Source organism: Dunckerocampus dactyliophorus, chromosome 18 (genome assembly GCF_027744805.1).
Source record: "Dunckerocampus dactyliophorus isolate RoL2022-P2 chromosome 18, RoL_Ddac_1.1, whole genome shotgun sequence".
Classification (NCBI taxonomy): Eukaryota; Metazoa; Chordata; class Actinopteri; order Syngnathiformes; family Syngnathidae; genus Dunckerocampus; species Dunckerocampus dactyliophorus.
The window spans coordinates 250,851-265,888 of NC_072836.1; the positions used below are offsets into that span (position 1 = coordinate 250,851).

Consider the following 15,038-nt stretch of genomic DNA (forward strand, 5'->3'; position numbering starts at 1 on the left):
CTCCTTCCATTATGCCTTTTTGCTCTTTTATTCCCATTTTTTTCTTGTTTTTTTTAAATTTTGATTGCATTTTGTAGCCACACTTTGGACACCCCTAGCCTAGCCTAGACTAGCTTAGTTTAGTTTGGCTTAGCCTAGCCTAACCTAGTGTAGCCTAGCCTTGCGTAGCCTAGCCTAGCTTAGCCTAGCCGAGCGTAGTGTAGCCTAGCCTAAGGCATTTGCAATAAACACACAGATGAAAATACACACACTGGCAAGTGTAGCATGTGTTTGTACTCCTGATGTCAGAAGTAAAAGTCTAGATGTAAAATAGTAGATAAAAAAACAACAACATTTTTGTAGTTAAAAAGAATAAACTTGTCTGCCAAGTGAAATGCGAGCCCGTGACACGGTGCTGCGTGTCTTTAGCCCAAGGAAAAGTGCAATGAATTGTATATCGTGCATCCACAATATGAAAAAAAAACCAATAAAAGATGTTAGCTTGTCTTGCCTGTCCCAAAGTGCAAATTTGCTTATTGATTTAATCCCTTGCTAATTCTTTAGCCTTGTAGACAAACGTTACATCGGGGGTGGGCAGAAGACGGCCTGTGGGCCACATGAGGCTCGCCTGGCATCAAGGTGGCATCAAGGTTTGCTTGTTGGTGAAAGCCTTTGATAAAGATGGAACTTTGGCGCTATCTTGTGCTTTAAATCGCATGCTTGCTTGGTGGCGAAATACTTGCAGTTATTAACAGGTGAGGTGGTTATTGATGACCAGAATTAGGACAGCATGATGTTATTACTCTACTTTATGCTAATCCCATCGCAAGACAGGCTGTATGGGAACACGTGACCAATTGGAATGATGAATATGGAAATTGTTGTCATATTTCAACAGCAAAACAGCCCAAAGGTTTGCTCACCCCTGCTTTACACCTCTCCAAAATCAAGCACAGTATAAAGTGTCTCTGTTTGTCCACGGCACATGCATGTATATACATACATGTATACGTTTACGTACTTGCTATGTACTTCTTAGTAGCATCGTGGATGCTGTTTATGCTGCTTTATGAACGCGTCATCAGTGCAGGACATGGAGTACAGAACATAAAGCTGACATCATTTGCTCATAATCATCGAAAAGGACGAGACGCTGCATCGCCCCCACCTGAGCTCTGAGCTGCAACGTTTCACGCGCTTCACGCCTGCAAAATTCCTAGGAAATGTTGATGAAGTTCTCCAGAAATGAAAGAATGTCATACGAGCTTTCTACAGGGCGTCGCTGCATGCTACCCGTTTGCTTCAACGGAATAGAACGCATAGAGTATAAAGAAATGAAATCCGTCCATCCATGTCCTCACGGGGGTCACGTGGAAGCTGGAGCCAGTCGCAGCAGACTTTGGGTGAGAGGTGGGGTACACCCCCCACCCATCAGCAGCCAATCGCAGAACACACACACGATATACAAACAGTAAATATCATCAATACTGGCTTCTTTTCAGCTATTATTTATTCCTGTTCAGATATTTGATATATATATTTGTTAAAATGATATGAATTTAATATTTTAATGTATTTAATGTATCAATCATTCATTCATTAATCATTTCATTTGACATGTTCAGTATATTTATAGTTATTGTACTTTACATGTGTATTGTACTATTATATATTATATAGTATATACTATACGTCCAACACCGTTTTTAATAGACTCATCACATTATCCAAAAGAAGTTGCACTCAATTAATAATTAATGAATGAATTGAAAAGGAATAATACATGAAATCACGATCTATAGAAATAAAATACAATTCTATATATACAGTATTTATATATAGTATACAGTAAATGAATACAAATAATAAAATATGTATTTATTGATTCATATAAATACATATGTATTTCTACATGAATGTTATAGTTTATACAATATATTCAAGTAAACATTTGGACTATACAGTATATACATACAGTATATACTGTATATACATACAGTATATACAGTGTATATATATATATATATATATATATATATATATTCATACGGTATCTATGGAGTAGTAGTCTAATTTTGGTGTCCAGGTGTTGTGTACAGTACATGTGTATTGTTACGTCTACTTTCCCTTTAAGACACAGACGAGGTAGTACATTGCAGTAGAGTACAGTAGTAGAAGTAGAAGCAGGTATTTGTGTAGTGTAGCACGTGTGCAGGAGTTCATGTCATTGCCATCACGAGCACCAGCGGTACTACTCTGCACTACTTTGAGTCCAATGGGAGGGTTTTGAGTTTACGCCCTTTTTGGCTTCTCTTTCTTTCCCTCATCAACTCCCCCCACACCCCCACCTCTACCCCAACCCCCCTGTCTTGGCTGCGGCCGTCCAGTAGGAGGCACTGTCAACGGCTACTGGAGCGACAGCCCGTGGTAGAACGTCCGCGGACTCATGGAGCAGAACTTGACAGAGACCACTTCCAACATCCAAATATGCAACACAAACGAGACGACAGCGCTGTTGGACCCGTGAAGAACCAGTGTGTGCGTGTGTGTGTGTGTGGGTGTGCACATGCATCTACCTCTGTACTGTACACACAAAAAGACACAAAAGACTTTTGGGATGAAAGGAAGAAACGCTTTTGTTCACATCGTCAGTGAGGAGAAATATTTCACTCATAGTGGATTTATGAATATTCTTATGAATGCTTTCAGTCAGGGGTGTCCAATCGGTTTCCACCACGAGCCACACCAATAAAAAAAAGAAAAGATGTGGCTTATTTCATGTTTGCTATGATATGAAATACAGTAAATTTCAAAGGTTATTATTACTGTTAATGTCATATCTTCTTCACTCCTTTTCTCATCAACTCATTCAATCCCAAAAGACAAGCCCTTCAGTAGCGGCCATTTTTCACCATTCAGACTGACCTGTCGAGGCACTGACCTGTCAAGGCACTGACCTGTCGAGGCACTGGCAATATTGAGTCACATGGAAGCTACCAAAAGAAAGACTAGACTCCCATCTTTCATTAAAAAAAACAAACACGTTTGTTTGTACTTTTTCCGCTGTGTAGTACCCTGCAGTAGAACATACTGTAGGTACCTTTCAGGAAAATACCCACTAGAAAAGGGAGAAAAGCAGATTTTGTGAAAAGATATATTTCAAGCATAACTTTCACTTTGACACAATATTTCTTGCTTTTGTTACAGCTCAAATAAGTAAACAACGACACCAACACAAAAAGGGGTGTTTTACATCCAAAGAACTATTTATTTACAAATATAACACCATCATCTATTTACAGTTTTCACATTTGGAACTGAGCTATGTGCGTGCATGGGTGTGTGTGCATGCGTTAAAATGTCCCTACAATGTGTAACGTTGCACGCTACACTCCGCCACGCTCTTCCACTTCCTCCTTGCTGTTGAGCACGTTTTCACATGCAAAAGATCCATGCCAACTCTTATCAAATGCACTTCTGCCACCTTGTCGCCGTTTTTATGGCTTAACCTGCTTTAAAAATGAAATCTTTTAGTGTGCAGTTGCATCATCGCCTCTGTTTGCCTCTCACACAAAAAAAACCTAAAAGATGTATAAATATGTCTTTGGGATTGAATGAGTTCATATAACCCTATCTGTTTTCATAATGTTTATTTCATGTGTGGGCCAATAAAAATCCACCTGCGGGCAGCAAATGGCCCCACACTTTGGACACCCCTGGACTAAACTCTCCAAATTCTGCTCCCTGGTGATCCATTTCCTGTTTGAGCTGAAAGGAAACAAAACAGTTTGACATCCATGACCATTCCAGCTCATTGGAAATCTCCAAGATGATCTTGCGCAACATAACATAACCTAACCAATAACGTCTTCAACAACATAACATAACCTAACCAATAACGTCTTCAACAACATAACATAACCTAACCAATAACATATTCAACAACATAACGTAACCTAACCAATAATGTCTTCAACAACATAACATAACCTAACCAATAACATATTCAACAACATAACGTAACCTAACCAATAACGTCTTCATTTGTCACCACCAAGGAAAGCTTGAGAGCTTCTACGATGTCCACGCCAACACTCATACGCTCAAAAAGGCACATTTCACCCATGCTGGCGTTTCCCAAACCCTCCATCCACACCAGGGAACTTTGAAATAACACAAAAACACTTTCACAAACTCTCATCTTCTTGCTGTCGTCAAAACAAGCCTGAAAAATCAGCATCTCTTCATCAGGATGTTCAACATACGGTGGTGTGAAAAAGTTTGCCCCCATCCTGATTTCTTATTTTTTTGAATGTTTGTCCCTGTTTCAGACCATCAAACAAATGTAAATTTTAGTCAATGACAACACAAAATGAAACTTTTTATCACCAAGGGATAGTTGGGATTGTTTGACATGAACTTGTATGACACCCCCATCACCCGTGTAGTACATCAACAATGACTTGCGCCCCCACTTGGTCCCGGGAGTCCAGTTCTGGTTGCATTTCCGTGACAAGAAGCATAGTTCCGCTGCTCCAAACAATATGCGTTCAGAAGAGTTACCACAAAAATGACTCCTCAAAAAAGTGAGACCTCACAAACGGCTCGGTGTTATGTTTGTCTTCCGCCGCATCCCCCCACACTGTGGCCTGTCCACTCTTGTACCCCCCCTACACTGTGACCTGTCCACTCTTGTGTATGTGATGAAGACGCTCGCATCTTCTTCCGCTGTGGAAAACACACGTAAACAAGATGGCTGCAGCACTCGGCTGATGGGGATGTCATCCAACTTTATGTCAAGTGATGGCCCCCTAAAGCTAATAACTGGTGGGGCCCCCCTTAGCAGCAACAACTGCAATCAACTTGCAATGAGTCTCTTCCAGCGCTTGGGAGGAATTTAGCAGAATTGTTTTTCCTTTTGAAGCTCATGCCACAGCATCTCAATAGGATTCAGGTTCACTTAGACTAGGCCACTCCCAAGTCTTCATCCATTCAGAGGTGGACTTGCTGGTGTGTTTTGGATCGTTGTCCTGCTGCAGAACCCAAGTTGCTTTCAGCTTGGGGTCACCAACATTCTCCTTCAGCACAATTCATGCTTCCATTTATCACAGCAAAACAACCCCAGACCATCACACTACCACCACCATATTTTACTGTTGCTATGATGAAATGAGGAGTTACTTTTATGCCAGATGTAATGGGACACACACCTGTCAAAAAGTTCAACTTTTGAGTATTTTCCCTTGGTCTTGGAGATCTTGGGGATCATCAAGATGTTTTCTGGCCAAATTCAGATGAGCCTTCATGTTGTTTTGTTCAGCAGTGGTTTTGGTCTTGGAACTCTGCCATGCGGGCTGTTTTTACCCAGTGTCTTTCTTATGGTGGAGTCATGAACACTGACCTTAACTGAGGCAAGTGAAGTCTGTGGTTCTTTGGATGTTGTTGTGGGGTCTTTTGTGACCTCTCGGATGAGACGTGGCTGCGCTCTTGGGGTTATTTTGGGCGTCCGGCCACTTCTGGGAAGGTTCACCACTGTTCCATGTTTTGGCCATTTGTGGATAATGGTTCCCACTGTAGTCTGCTGAAGTCCCAAAGCTTGGAAATGGCTTTATAACCTTTCCCAGACTGATAGGTGGCTGGTATTTGGGGCAGCTGGTCAAGAGGTGGCTTTACAGCAAAACCAATGTCTTCACACGTCTACAGACTCCAGCGCTTGAAGTGTGACAAACAAAATAGACAAAAACATAAGAAATCGGGAAGGGGGCCAACACTTCTTCACAACACTGTATATACTATCTGTCATTATTCATTACATGAAATAAAGTCACACATTTCTTATGCCACGAGATAAAAACGCTGAAGCAGCATTTTATTTGATGTAAATGTTCGTCTTTGCTAGAAATGTGTGTTGCTAAGACAAGAAGCTATGTTTGCGTTTGCATGTGGACGGAAGACAACAGGAAATGTGCCTTTTTTGAAATGTGCGTGTTGGTGTGGACAGAAGCCAAGTGGGGCTGGACCAGGGTGGGGTTCGGGCCTTGAACACGCACCGAGTGATCCTTGGTCAGTCCTAGTGTATCATTTCACATATGTCAGTTATGCAACATGACACTGTGCGCACACACACACGCACCTAGCGTCCTCACCCCCACCCCCAGCAAACAGCAGGTGATGTTTGTGATGTATATAACGATGAATGTGCATGGGTTTCCATTGCAAGCAATAAGGAATGTGGTATGAAAGCTTGAGTAGAAGTAGAGCAAGTAGAGTGTGAAGGTGTGATTGTGCACATGCATCTGCACTAACGCCGCATGCACCACATCAAATCTGAATGTAGGACGTGGACCGTGACTTTATGCATGCAGAATGCTATGATGCTACTGGTCACCAGAGACCACCTTAGGTACTGTAACGGGGCCGGGCAGGGGTGGGAAAGTTTATTTTTACAGGATGGGGAGGGGTTCTACTTGCTATTTCTTATAAGTCTTGTATAGCTGCTTTCTTATTGATCTGGAGAGACTTGATTGATAACATGGCTAGTGTATTTTCTTTCTTTTCTACAAAAAAGTCCTTCTGAAAGCCACGTGTGCTCATCAGATGTATGCAACAAACATGCAGTAAATATGTATGAATGCTAAGATGTGCAAAAACAACAATTTCCATGAATGTTTCTGCTGCTCTTCTGCAAGACAGAAGATCTTCTTCCTTCAAGAGACTGAGCCACCAAAGCTTCCTTCTTCTCCATTTCCTGCCTTCCAGCATGCAAGCTTTCTTTCTCCATCTCCTTGTCCTCCTTAAACCTTAAACTGCACTTTCTTCCAACGTGTGACATCTGTGACCTGATGGCAAAACTTGGACCCCAAATGCAAATGTTCTTCATCCCAACTCACTTGGAGTCTGAGTAAACAAGACAAAAAGAAAAACTGGGCTATCCACTGATAGAAGCTGGGACGGAGCAATAAAGCACTCAGGAGGAACAGGAAGAATTGGACTGCTGGGATAACGGAGGATGGTACATACAGGCGGTACTAAGGCTCATGGACAATGGTACATACAGGCGGTACTAAGGAGTGGTTCAGGTACAAAGAAGTACGATCTTGTGTCCTCCTGCTGCAGCTGCTCCACTGCTGATTGTCATGTGGCTGCAGTTGCATCTTGTTGCTCTGTCCCACACCAGAAGTCATGTGATCTGGGGAGAAAACACAAAAAACTGAAACTGGATGGAATGAATGCAAAATAAAGGACAGGCACAGAAAGAAATGTTGTTCCTTTCTTCATGCCCAAATATACTATCTCAATCATTTTGCATGAATTACACTTCCAGTACCAAGTGGTACCAAGTAGTACCAAGTGGTACCAAGTGTTACCAAGTATTACCAAGTAGTACCAAGTAGTACCAAGTGTTACCAAGTATTACCAAGTATTACCAAGTGTTACCAAGTAGTATCAAGTGTTACCAAATGTTACCAAGTAGTACCAGGTACTAACAAGTGTTACCAAGTAGTACCAAGTGTTACCAAGTAGTACCAAGTGTTACCAAGTAGTACCGAGTGTTACCAAGTGTTACCAAGTAGTACCAGGTGTTACCAAGTAGTACCAAGTGTTACCAAGTAGTACCAAGTGTTAACAAGTAGTACCAAGTGTTACCAAGTGATACCAAGTAGTACGAAGTAGTACCAAGTGTTGCCAAGTGTTACCAAGTAGTACCAAGTGTTACCAAGTAGTACCAAGTAGTACCAAGTGTTACCAAGTAGTACCAAGTGTTACCAAGTAGTAACAAGTGTTACCAAGTGGTACCAAGTGTTACCAAGTAGTAACAAGTGTTACCAAGTAGTACCAAGTAGTACCAAGTGTTACCAAGTAGTAACAAGTGTTCCTAAGTTATACCAAGTGTTACCAAGTAGTACCAAGTAGTAACAAGTGTTACCAAGTTGTACCAAGTGTTACCCAGAGGACACACCAGGTTTCATGAGTATTGTGTATTGAGTCATGAGTATTGTGTATTCATGTGTTGTTTATTCCAGCAAAAACCCCAAATTCCAGCATCCTTCAAGTGGGAACGTTTGCAAAGGCAGAGTTTAAAGTCATTGAAAGGATTGGTGGCTCCATTCGTCATCCTTGCATCACATCGCACAAGAAAACTCTCACAAGACTTCATTCAGCGTTGTGTGTATTTCTACTTCAATGGTGTGTTTTGTGACGGGGGTTTCGCAGGTCTCGCACACGAGAGTCATGAATCTTGGACAAAAACAAATACTCAAGGCTGCTGCAAAGAGAAGACAGAGCATAAAGAGCATAAAAGGACATAATCATCATCGTCATCATAGTACTAATACATTAACAAGTAAAAGTGTCCCAAAGGGTGACTACACTTAAATACATCAACGGAACGACGTTGATGTACAACAAAAAGTACAAGTACAAAAGAGGAAAAATATGTAATTAGCATGGAAGCTACTAGCGAGCAAAGGGTAAGAGAAGGCAGCGGCATAGCTAGGAGCGGTCAGGTCGACACCAGGAAAGCAGAAAAGTAAAAAAGATGAAAAACGTGTTGATGGCCATAGAAGCTGACATGTGTCCTGGTGTGTACTGGTGTGTGTACTGGTTGTCCTGGTGTGTGCTGGTGTGTCCTGGTGTGTACTGGTGTGTGCTAGTGTGTGTTGGTGTGTGCTGGTGTGTACTGGTTGTCCTGGTGTGTGCTGGTGTGTCCTGGTGTGTACTGGTGTGTCCTGGTGTGCCCTGGTCTGTGCTGGTGTGTACTGGTGTGTGCTGGTGTGGATTGGTGTGTTCTGGTGTGTACTGGTGTGTGCTGGTGTGTACTGGTGTGTCCTGGTGTGTGCTGGTGTGTACTGTGTGTCCTGGTGTGTACTGGTCTGTTCTGGTGTGTACTGGTGTGTGTTGGTGTGTACTGGTGTGTCCTGGTGTGTGCTAGTTTGTACTGGTGTGTCCTGGTGTGTCCTGGTGTGTGCTAGTTTGTACTGGTGTGTCCTGGTGTGTGTTGATGTGTGCCGGTGTGTACTGGTGTGTGCTGTTGTGTCCTGGTGTGTGCTGGTGTGTGTTGGTTTGTACTGGTGTGTCCTGGTGTGTGTTGGTGTGTGCTGTTGTGTCCTGGTGTGTGTTGGTGTGTCCTGGTGTGTGCTGGTGTGTACTGGTGTGTGTACTGGTTGTCCTGGTGTGTGCTGGTGTGTACTGGTTTGTACTGGTGTGTGTTGGTGTGTACTGGTGTGTGCTGGTGTGTCCTGGTGTGTGCTGGTTTGTACTGGTGTGTCCTGGTGTGTGCTGGTGTGTGTTAGTGTGTGCTGGTGTGTGTTGGTGTGTGCTGGTGTATACTGGTGTGTGTACTGGTTGTCCTGGTGTGTGCTGGTGTGTACTGGTGTGTGCTGGTGTGTCCTGGTGTGCACTGGTGTGTGCTGGTGTGTCCTGGTGTGTGCTGGTGTGTACTGGTGTGTGCTGGTGTGTACTGGTGTGTGCTGGTGTGTCCTGGTGTGTACTGGTGTGTACTGGTGTGTGCTGGTGTGTACTGGTGTGTTCTGGTGTGTACTGGTGTGTGTTGGTGTTTACTAGTGTGTCCTGGTGTGTGCTAGTTTGTACTGGTGTGTCCTGGTGTGTGCTGGTGTATGTCGGTGTGTGCTGGTGTGTCCTGGTGTGTACTGGTGTGTGTTGGTGTGTGCTGGTGTGTCCTGGTGTGTGCTGGTTTGTACTGGTGTGTGCTGGTGTGTGTTGGTGTGTGCTGGTGTGTACTGGTGTGTCCTGGTGTGTACTGGTGTGTGTTGGTGCGTGCTGGTGTGTCCTGGTGTGTGCTGGTTTGTACTGGTGTGTGCTGGTGTGTGTTGGTGTGTGCTGGTGTGTACTGGTGTGTCCTGGTGTGTGCTGGTGTGTACTGTTGTGTCCTGGTGTGTGCTGGTGTGTGTTGGTTTGTACTGGTGTGTCCTGGTGTGTGTTGGTGTGTGCTGTTGTGTCCTGGTGTGTGTTGGTGTGTGCTGGTGTGTACTGGTGTGTGTACTGGTTGTCCTGGTGTGTCCTGGTGTGTGCTGGTGTGTACTGGTTTGTGCTGGTGTGTCCTGGTGTGTACTGGTGTGTGTTGGTGTGTACTGGTGTGTCCTGGTGTGTGCTAGTTTGTACTGGTGTGTCCTGGTGTGTGCTAGTTTGTACTGGTGTGTGCTGGTGTGTCCTGGTGTGTACTGGTGTGTGCTGGTTTGTACTGGTGTGTGCTGGTGTGTGCTGTTGTGTCCTGGTGTGTGCTGGTGTGTGTTGGTTTGTACTGGTGTGTCCTGGTGTGTGTTGGTGTGTGCTGTTGTGTCCTGGTGTGTGATGGTGTGTCCTGGTGTGTGTTGGTATGTGCTTGTGTGTCCTGGTGTGTGCTGGTGTGCCCTGGTGTGTGCTGGTGTGTACTGGTGTGTGCTGGTGTGTCCTAGTGTGTACCGGTGTGTGCTGGTGTGTCCCGGTGTGTACTGGTGTGTGCTGGTGTGTACTAGTGTGTGCTGGTGTGTGCTGGTGTGTACCGGTGTGCCCTGGTGTGTGTTGGTGTGTGCTGTTGTGTCCTGGTGTGTCCTGGTGTGTGCTGGTGTGTCCTGGTGTGTGCTGGTGTGTACCGGTGTGTGCTGGTGTGTCCTGGTGTGTACTAGTGTGTGCTGGTGTGTACTGGTGTGTCCTGGTGTGTATTGGTGTGTGCTGGTGTGTGCTGTTGTGTCCTGGTGTGTGCTGGTGTGTGCTGGTGTGTACTGGTGTGTCCTGGTGTGTGCTGGTGTGTTCTGGTGTGTGCTGGTTGGTACTGGTGTGTCCTGGTGTGTGTTGGTGTGTGCTGGTTTGTACTGGTGTGTCCTGGTGTGTACTGGTGTGTGCTGGCGTGTACTGGTGTGTGCTGGTGTGTCCTGGTGTGTGTTGGTGTGTACTGGTGTGTGCTGGTGTGTACCGGTGTGTCCTGGTGTGTGCTGGTGTGTACTGGTGTGTCCTGGTGTGTCCTGGTGTGTGCTGGTGTGTACTGGTGTGTGCTGGTGTGTCCTGGTGTGTGCTGGTGTGTCCTGGTGTGAGCTGATGTGTGTGGTGCTAACTACAAGATGGCAACAAAGCATGAAAAAGTCCAAAAGAGCAACAGAAGCACTGCTCAGTGTGAAGAGACTCACCTCCTAGGAAGCCTCCTCCAACACGTTACGCCTGCTTGTCGCACACAAAACAAAAATAAAAAGCCCTGTGACCAAAACATTACCAGAGGATAATATTCCAGGTAGAATGAATCTGAGTCTGAGGAATGGCTGAGATGGAGCAACGAGGGAGGCAACAACAGCATGCAGCGACATGCTAACACAAGGTGTAATATAGCATAGATGCTAAGTGTAACAACAAGGAATGTCATGAGAGACACGGGAATAAGAGAGAAGAATCCCACGTCTTCCAGCTTAAGAAGCTAACAGAAATGTGGCTGCATGTGGCTGCATCCCGTCCAGCACCAGAAACCAGGGGGTACGGAACATGCTTGTACCCTCATCCACTCTCCCTCAACGGGACCAATAAATCAGTTGAAAGGAGTCAGTGGATGAGGGTTGGTCCTTGTGAAAAGAACCAAACTGCTTGACCGGGGCGCCAGAGGGGCTGAGGTTGCGTTGATGGTTGGCAAGCCTTTCATTCCACATGTTGATGATGCCAGTACCTCCGCTCCTGAAGGATCAGAACCACAGCCGGTAGGTCCAGATTTCCTCTGTAATAATAACTCTTAACATGTTAGCATGCTAGCTACTAGAATTGTTAGCATTTATATTTTGGTGGGATTTACCATCTGTATCAGTGAGGACTTTATGTACAAATGTACATACTTGTGTACATACTGTATGTACATACATACATTATGTACATAGCAGCCATCTTGCTAGATGCTAGCTTTTGTGCATGTCTCAGATCAAGGGTACCCTTTGCTGTCTTCAACTTGACTTGAGTAGTATTTGAAATTGTTTTTCTAACAATGTGTACTATCCCTATCACTCTGACATTTATAGAGTGAGGAAGCTTACCAAACCATAAATGAAGCCTGTTCATGTTTTTATTTTGCGCTAGCACGGCTATGTTGTAAAAAAGTGTCTATATTTGGACATTGAAATGTTACATGTAAAGCACGTCTACTTTTGTTGTGAAATTAACAATATTTTCTCTGATAATTTTGTGATGATTCTACTTAGAATTAAAGAATGATGTCTGAAATTGGTTTCTAATATGTTTTATTCAAATATTCTCAGTGTAAAAAAAAAATAACTGTTGTGTAATCATTAGTGAAAAGTACATAACCTTCGTGTCCGCCTGCTGATGATAAATTTGAAGACCATAATTCCATGGAAAAACAAACCCCATGATGATTACGATGGTATATATTCATGGAATAATTACTCAACTCTGCAACTAAAGTGATTGTTTGTGTATAAAAGAGTAAAATAAGATTATTTGAACAAAAGTCTAACACACCCCAATTTCGTGTCCAGCCAGTTATGTACGTACACTTGGAGCTCACAGCGTAAATTGCGTATTGCGAATAAATATTTAATTAGAAAATAAAAAGTGCCTTCTTGGGCCAAACAAAACTTGTGTCCTTCCGCCGGTTATTCGCCAAATACGCGTTCAGCAGGGGAATGTTTCACCGTGTCCGCCATTTTGTGTTAGCGTAATGTACGTTCAGTCACGACCTCGGCAGCATCAAGCAGCATCATTCAGTTCGACGAGCAATCTGCGGTTTAACAGCCATTGTCAAGTCCAAGGTAAGATTTTTTCATTTTTATATATATTGGAGAAGATCTTTATGCACTTTGAAATGATTTTTTTTCGGGTGAGTTACAAATTTTGTGTTTATCGAGCAGTGTAACTCATTTTGACAGCCGTTGTTTTTACCTCTCGTAGGTCGCCGTTCGTGTCGTGTGCACGAAGCGGCGAAAAAAACACGCGAAGTGGGCAAAATTATTATTATTATTTTTATTTTTTTTCCCTGTCCTGTCCAGCCTTTAAAGCAAATAGAATTATACATCTAAATGCCGTCAAGTGCTCAACAGATTTACTCTGCCAGGGAGAAGTGTGGTATACACTTCCCCTGTTGTACAGAATTTACAGTATTTGACTTTGATGCTGGGGGGGGGGGGGGGGGGGGGGGGGGGGGGGGGGGGGGGGGGGGAATGAGAGGGGGACAAAAAAAGAGACACAAGAGACAAGGACAACAGCAGCAACAACAACAATTGGGACAACAAGAACAGAACAACAGAAACATACAGAACTACATCAGCAAATAAATGTCTGTGACAACTATAAAGACGAACAAGGACATATGGACAGAGGACAAAATAATATCAACAACCACAATGACAATGCTGCATTGAAACAGTCACACATAATTGTAGTAATGAAATGATGAACTATGATAGTGAACAGAATGATAATTACCGTAATGCACATCATTGTAAAAAAAAAACTATAATCATACTGCTGATATCAACAACATAATAACACTCGGGTTAACTCAGTGAGTAATGTGGCGAAGTACGTATGTACTGTGAGTGTGCATAAGTACGTGTGTACAGGTATCTCTATACGTGGGGAAGACTTCATATATACAGTATAAAGGTGCAAGAATGTGTGGGTGTGTAATTGTCACTGAGAATGCATGAAAGGAAAGGGGCCGCCCTCCACCTCCCAGAGAGCCCCGCCAGAAGGCCACCAGGCCCACAGGGGCAGGCAGCACAAAGATCAACCAGAAAGAAGGCCGCCCACGCCGGAAGCGCCAATTCCCCCCCACCACCACCCCCAGGGAGCGGAGCCCGACCCGCCCCGGGCCAACCCCCGCCCGACCCCCGACACAGGACCGCCCGGCCAGGGATGCAGGAGGCACACCCTCCACCCACACAGCGGAGGCATGGGCGGCAGAGATGTATCACCCAGCACCCAACCCCACGGAGCAAACCCCTGTATGCCCCCCCCCCCCAAATAAATAAATAAATAAAAGCACACACGCACGCACGCACGCACATACACACTCCTACACACCCACGCGCGCACACACACACACACAAGCACGTACGTGCACACACACACGCGGACACACACATGCGCACACACACAGTTGTCGACTGCCCGACACCCGGAAGCCTCGCCCTATCCCCCATTGGTAACCCAAGGAGCAGCGGAGCCGGGGACCCCGGGGTCCCAACATACAATCCAGAACCCAGGAACGGAGAGCGCAGATCGCCGGGGAGCAGGAAGACACCAGGCCACACCCTCCCAACGGTAGGACGCCGCCAGCAAGGCAGACAGAGGTGTCAGCGAGGAGGAAAGCGGGAAAATGAGCACACACCACCACACCACACCACACAGCGCCAACCGACACCTGCGGGGCAGCAAACCCCGGACAGGGAGCGGGAGCACTGCACCCTAAGTCGCAGGGAGGCCAAACACCAGAGCCGAGAAGGCGAGACCAGCAGCAGACCAGCCGACGGACCCCACCAGAAGCCAGACCAGCCACATGCCACCAGAGTTGACAGCGCACCACCCGCGCACCGGAGCCCCACCCCCGACAAGCCCGCAGACAGACCGGGAGAGGCGAGGACACAGACAGCAGCCCAGCAGAGCACAAAGAGCAGCGGTGACAAACACCCAAGCGGCCAGCAGAGCACAACCCCCCCAGGCGAACCAGACAAAGGCATCCCACAAGCCAGGCCACCCCGGGCGAGCCACCGTGACGGCCAGGTCCCCGGCCACACCCCCGACCCTGGCGGCAGGCGCCGCGTAACAGGCACGAGACACCCCAATCCAGCCCACCCCACCCGTGTATGTGATAAGGTGTGATTGTGTCTATTATGCAATTAAAAAATAATAAATAAATAAAATAAAATAAAAGAGGACAGCTATGAAGAGCTGGTCTCTGTGTCCCTGAGGGGTGTATCTGTGTGCATGTACAGTATATGATAGGGGTGTATGTGGATGATAGCTAATGATGCAATTAAAATCGGGGGCCAGCTGCCGCTCGGAGGGCCCCTCACCTGACCAGCCCCCCCCAAACCCTAAGTGTCTACTGTGCGATTAAAATTGGGGGG

At 45.4% G+C, this 15,038-nt stretch overlaps 1 protein-coding gene across 6 annotated transcripts in view; it reads left to right on the forward strand.

The window, feature by feature from the left end:
• Positions 1–15,038, forward strand: part of LOC129171014 (potassium voltage-gated channel subfamily C member 1-like) — a 92,535-nt gene that overhangs the window by 43,786 nt on the left and 33,711 nt on the right. The window contains exon 6 of one of the 6 annotated variants that reach the window (XM_054759293.1): positions 6,673–7,379. The exons of 2 other annotated variants lie outside the window; for them this stretch is intronic. In XM_054759293.1, coding sequence (XP_054615268.1) covers positions 6,673–6,698 — 26 coding nt within the window. In that variant the 3' untranslated portion in view covers positions 6,699–7,379. Of the gene's footprint in view, positions 1–2,366; positions 6,410–6,668; positions 7,380–15,038 lie in introns of those variants that run through there. 3 more of the 6 variants (XM_054759288.1, XM_054759289.1, XM_054759290.1) reach the window with 3 other exon arrangements.